The 6,000-nt window shown below is 36.4% G+C and overlaps 1 protein-coding gene across 2 annotated transcripts in view; it reads left to right on the top strand.

Annotated features, from left to right (window-relative positions):
- The window catches only part of ZDHHC13 (zinc finger, DHHC-type containing 13), a 68,901-nt gene that overhangs the window by 32,730 nt on the left and 30,171 nt on the right, over window positions 1-6,000 (top strand). For both annotated transcript variants that reach the window (XM_006892019.1, XM_006892018.1), the window contains 4 exons: window positions 665-809; window positions 2,498-2,562; window positions 3,222-3,384; window positions 3,617-3,742. In XM_006892019.1, coding sequence (XP_006892081.1) covers window positions 681-809; window positions 2,498-2,562; window positions 3,222-3,384; window positions 3,617-3,742 — 483 coding nt within the window. In that variant the 5' untranslated portion in view covers window positions 665-680. The remainder of the gene's footprint in view (window positions 1-664; window positions 810-2,497; window positions 2,563-3,221; window positions 3,385-3,616; window positions 3,743-6,000) is intronic.

The following is a 6,000-nucleotide window of genomic DNA, read 5'->3' as shown; positions in this document are numbered from 1 at the left end:
TTCCTTTCTTTCTCTGGCCCTCCACTCTTCCAAGCATGATGTCCTTGCCTCCAGGGAACATCCTGGTTTCAACCTCTCAGGTTCCCTTCTCAGCCCATGCAATTCAGGATCAGTACTGCCCATCTATCGGTTGGGGCGTGCATGTTGCTGTGATGCCAAACAGATGTCAGTTGAGCTTCTACAACAAGACAAAAGGCCCTGCTATAAGCCTAAATATGCCTCTAATGATCAGTCAATGATAGCCACTCAGCCACTCAAACAGTGCAAGACAGGGCCAGGATTTGACTTCTCACTGTGCTTGGGACCTCTATGAGTTGGGTCTTCTGATGGCAGTTAACAACATAGGAGTATCTGGCTCATGATTATTTTTTGCTTTAAAAGGAGCCATAGTGGAGTCTTCTTGTTGATGTTAGTTTTGATTGTTAGCATTAGGCGTATATAATTATTACTTACTCGTGGTTATCACATTTATCACCTCCACTCAAGAAAGACTGTCTAGATAGTTCTAAGTTTGGAAGACCTAAGTAAAAAAATATTTGTAAATTCTCTTAGAAAACCCTCTATCCAGAATCCCTCCTATGAACTCTTGTAATATCATCTTCTCTAAATTTTCCACCCCTTTTTGTATGCTACAAAATACAGCATGATTTTTGTTTGTTTACAGACAAGGACATTTACCTATGGTCATATTATTACTGCATCATGGTGCAGACCCCACTCTCATTGATGGAGAGGGATTCAGCAGCATCCACCTGGCAGTATTATTTCAACACATGCCTATTATAGCATATCTCATCTCAAAGGGGCAGGTATGTTTTGAAATGTATTTTATACTCCAGCTTTTGTAAATCTGAAGAGTTTGGGTAGAATATTACTGATAATCTATTGTCATTTTTAAAGTAAATTTTATAAATACTCAAGTTCCCAAATATTAGTTAACTTCAATAAATCTATTGAATACTGCTCTTCTAGCTTTATTGGGGGCAAAAAGGACAGGTCTTTTAGTGTTATGAAATATAACTAGATGTTCTGAATTTTATAAGCCTGTAATAGTTTCTGTGCGAGCCCAGCAATTTGTAGAGGTTTTTTTTTAAACATGATTTTGAAGCCTGTATTTTTCTTCTTGTTGGATGTAGAAATGGTAGTCAGATCACTAAATTAACCTATCATTTACTTTCATTATTTGAGCCCAAATGGGAGACTAGTTTGGATGTAGGTTTCTTATTGTTCTGTAAAGTAATTCTGTGAAAATTGGCTCACCGTAAGAGGCATCCATTTATAGCACAGGTTAAATTATAGGTTATTGGCAGTGGGAGTTTCACTGTCAGCTCTGCATGCCTGGGATATACTTTCTGGTAACAGAGTAGTTTATCAGTAGACTCTTGTAATAGGGAAGCAAGTTTGTACAAATGCTGTTGCAATGATTGTACTCTCTTTAAATAAGCACTTTCTCTCAGACTTAGCCAATTGAAGTAGAATAATTATTACTTATTTGAGTCTCGTTTTTTAAAAGATGTATAAGGCAAAGCCCTTTTTACTTTTCTTTAGGCTCCCAATCAAGTTGTATTTTTGCAAGGCCCACAAGAATCATCTATTTTTCTTTGGCTTGGTCGGTACCATTATTGTACACCTCAACTCTGTACCTGCTTTTGATAGACTGTCATTGTTTCTCTAGAAGGTTGAAAAGACATTTCATGTTTTCTTTTAGTATTTATTATTATTATTATTATTATTATTATTATTATCATCATCATTATTATTGTGTGTGTATGTACCATCAAATCAGATTTGACTAGTACAGGAGGAGATTGTCTCTCCTTCTCCAGCAGAGTATCTGGTGGATTTGAACCGCTTGCCTCTGGGATAAAATTTTCATGTTTTTTATTTGAAACATAATATGATAAATCCAAACATGCAGTGAGTTGCATCAGAAGACTGGAAGTTCATTATTACTGGAAATATTTATGTAGAAGCTGGATAACTTTGTGTAAGAGATGTCCGGTGCCATCGAGTTGGAGCAGGCCCTCCAGTGGGTTTTCAGATAGGAGGAGACTGCCCATCCTTCTCCTGCAGAGCAGCTGGTGGATTCAAACTCCTTGCCTTTGAAATTACAACACAACTTCTTAATACAGATGAATTAATGTGTCAAAGACAATAAAACCAAATGGCTTCTCAGGTCTCATATATTTGATGAGGACTACTAACATTTTTAATTTTTCCTGTAATGTTTCAGTTTACATCATGCCATGTTTTAACTCAGATTTTCCTTTGAAAAATATTTTAGGTTCATTCTCTCTCTGGCCTATGGGGTCTCTGTGAGTCAAAAGCAATTCAACAGCAGTGGATTTGGTTTGGATTTGTAGACATCTGAGTATTGTTGAGTGTATTAAAAAGACATTTCTATTTAGAGGATTAAAGGAGGGAAAAGAATTTTGATGAAGTTTTCAGGGCATGGTTGAAAAGTTATATTGATTGCCTCTTATTTTTGTTTTATTAGAGTGTGGATATGACAGATTTAAATGGGCAAACACCTCTCATGCTATCAGCTCACAAAGTGCTTGGGTAAGTGAGTTCACTCTCATTAAATCAACTTACTCTCAACTCCAGCAGGTTCCTCTCTCTTAATAACAACAAGAAGTATGTGCGATGAAAGTACATTATGGAGAAAAAAAAGAATGTTTCCCCCCATGATACAGCTTTTAGTCTAGTTATAGTTAACAACACACCATTGAAATAAATTTTCTGTTCTATTAGTGTTGCTTAAAAGTTCAAGAGCAACTAATGAAGAAAATTTCTTGCAGAACATATATTTCCACAAATATAATGCTATATTTTTAGTGATTAATTCAATAAATAGCATAACATAGCATTTAATATTGGCCAAAGATAAATTTAGAATTTTTTAAGAATTATTATCCAGTTGAACAACAACTTAAAAGGAAAAATCACACACAAAAAACAGAAAATTATGCAGCTACTCCATTCTATTGCTGGTAAAATTTTATTATCTGTGTAGCAAGCTGTTGTTATTTAATACATGTAGTTGTTTCTGTTTTTTGTCCAAAATATCTTTCACAGCACAAAGAATGATATTTTGCACAAAAGGACCCTCAGTTATTCAAGATACTTGCTGATTAGTTGATTGGGTTAGGTTTATTATTTGCATTTACCCTTTAAATCATCTTGTTTATACCCCTTGGTGTTTTATTGTATTGAGACAGGCCAGAACCAACTGGATTTCTATTAAAGTTCAATCCTTCTCTCAATGTTGTTGATAAAATACACCAGAACACTCCACTCCACTGGGCAGTTGCGGCGGGAAATGTTAATGCAGTTGACAAACTTTTGGAGGCTGGTTCTAGCCTGGATATCAGAAATGTTAAGGTATGACCAGGTATTTATCACCCTTAGCTTATTATATTTACCCACTCACACAGAAAGATAAGCTCCACGTTTGTTTTCAGTTACCATACATACGATAGGTATGAATAATAATGACTGGCTACTCTTTGAATAAATATTTTGAGTCTATGATTCTAGTTTTTAAAAAATGTTTCATATACATGATGTAGTAAAAATATGATTGGTGTTTTCTTTTGCCCTCCCCTTTTTTAAGGGAGAAACGCCTCTTGATATAGCTCTGCAAATGAAAAACCGTCTCATCATTCACATGCTCAAAGCAGAAGCGAAAATGAGAGTCAACAAAAAGTATAGACTTTGGAGGTGGCTGCAGAAGAGCGAGGTATTTTCAAATGGGGCATATTTAATGGGATAAAAGAACCTTTTTGTGTGTTTTTGGTTTTTTAGGGCATCAGGGAAAACCAGGATGTTAGCTCAGTGCTTCATTATGTCTTTCCCATGCATTTAGAAATTTACTGTTTGCCTTGCCTATTTCCTATTGGCTCTTAGCTAAATGGTTGTCAAACTATATATTGCCTTGTGAATATTATGGAGTACTTCCACATTTATTCAAGAAATACCTTGAAATCCAGATAATTTAGATTCTTAGAAAAGCAAGAGGAAGAATGTTTTTGTAAGCAATGTTATGTACTTTTTTTAGCCTATTGATCAGTGAATACTTCCCCCACCAAAATGAAAATATTAACTCTCAAGATGTTTCATTTGAATATCATGAAATTAGACTTTTAAAAAATACAATGTTGCAAACATCAGGTCCAGATTTCTCCTGCTGTCAAGGCACCTTTTTTTGGGAATGGGAATAAATATGGATCTCTTCCAGTCAGTTGACCAGGTAGTTGTCTCCAGATTTCTTGGGATTACCTGGTGAGCACATCCAGCATAGCATCTGTTTGTTGAAATATGTCAGTTTTTGTTACATCAATTCCTGGGACCTTATTTTTTGCCAAGTCTTTCAGAGCTACCTGCAATTCCTCCTTCATCACCATTTCCTCTTCATCATATATTGTTTCATGAATTTCTTCAAAGTCAACCAATTCTTTTAGGTAAAGTGACTCTGTATGCTCCTTCCATTTTCTTTTAATGCTTCCTGGATCATTCAGTATTCTGCCCATGGCATCCTTAAGTATTGCAACGAAATTTGCAGCAAATTTGTTTCGTTCTTTTGACGTAAGAAGTGCCTAGCAAGTTCGGCGCTTCTGATTTTCTGAAGCCAGATCCTTTCACATTTCATTATAATACTTTGCTTTGTTTTCCCAAGCTACCTTTTGAAATTGTCTATTCAGCTCCTTAATGTCTTGATGTCTTCCCTTTGCCTTGGCTTCTCAGTGCCCTAGTGCAATATTCAGAGTCCATTTTGGTGTTTTTTTCTTCTTCTGTCTTAGTAATGACCTTTTTTTATTCTTCATGGATGATATTCTTCATATCATACACAAGCAAAATCCTGCTGGAAATTATCCAAAAATGGCTGGAATAGTACATCAACAGAGAACTACCAAAAATATAGGTTCGGTTTAAAAGAGGCCATGGCACTAGAGACATTATCGCCAATGTCAGATGGATCTTGGTAAAAAGAGAGTACCAGAAGAATGTACTGTCTGTACTTTATTGACTACACAAAGGCATTTGACTGTGTGGATCACAACAAATTGTGGTTGACCTTGAGGGAATGGGAATCCCAGAACACTTGATTGTGCTCATTTGAAACCCATACTCATACTAGGAAGAACATGGTTCAAAATCAGGAAAGGAGTGCATTAGGGATGCATCCTGTCTCCATACCTTTTCAATCTATATGCAGAACAAATCATTCGGGAGGCTGGGCTTTATGAGGAGGGATGTGGCATCAGAATTGGAGGAAGATTCATCAACAACCTACGTTATGCAGATGACACAACCTTCAAGGATTATAGTCTTCAATATGGGTTAAAGGAACATCAATAAAATAAAGATTCTTACCACTGGGCCAGTTGGCAGCACCATGATAGATAAGAGATTGAGGTTGATAATAGTTACAACTTGTTCGGTTCCATGATCAACACTCTTGAAACCAGCTGTTAGGAAATCTGAAGATGAATTACACTGAGAAAATCTGCTGCTGTCAGGGACCTCTCCAGATTTTGGAGAAACAACAATGCCAGTACTGGGAGGCAGGGGGAAAGAAGGAAATTGTGCAACAATGAAGAATCTTTTTAAAGAAAAAAAGCAAGGGGGGGTGGGTTAGAGAGGAAAATGTGTGCAGCAATGAATGAATGGAAATCCAAGTTTTCTGTAAACTTTTGTTACAATATCAAGTAAAAAAAAAAATACTAAGGCGTGGCTAGTCCAGGTCTTCTCAGTTACTTGCTATGCATCAGAGAGCTAGACAATAACTAAGGATGGCAGAAGAAAAATCAATGCCTTTGAGTTGCGGTGCTGTAGAAGAGTCTTGAACATACCATGCACTGCCAATTAAACAAATAGGTCTGTTTTGGAGGGTGTGAAATCAAGTTTCTCCTTGGAGGCTAGGATTTTGAAGCTCTATCTTACATACTTTGGGCACATAGCCAGGAAGGATAGTCCCTGAAGAAGGATATTGTTCTT

This window comes from Elephantulus edwardii, unplaced genomic scaffold, assembly GCF_000299155.1.
Source record: "Elephantulus edwardii isolate Elephantulus edwardi_28Jun2011 unplaced genomic scaffold, EleEdw1.0 scaffold00109, whole genome shotgun sequence".
Taxonomy (NCBI): Eukaryota; Metazoa; Chordata; class Mammalia; order Macroscelidea; family Macroscelididae; genus Elephantulus; species Elephantulus edwardii.
The sequence above is the reverse complement of the archived record's forward strand: the minus strand, read 5'-3'. Positions and strand labels throughout refer to the sequence as shown.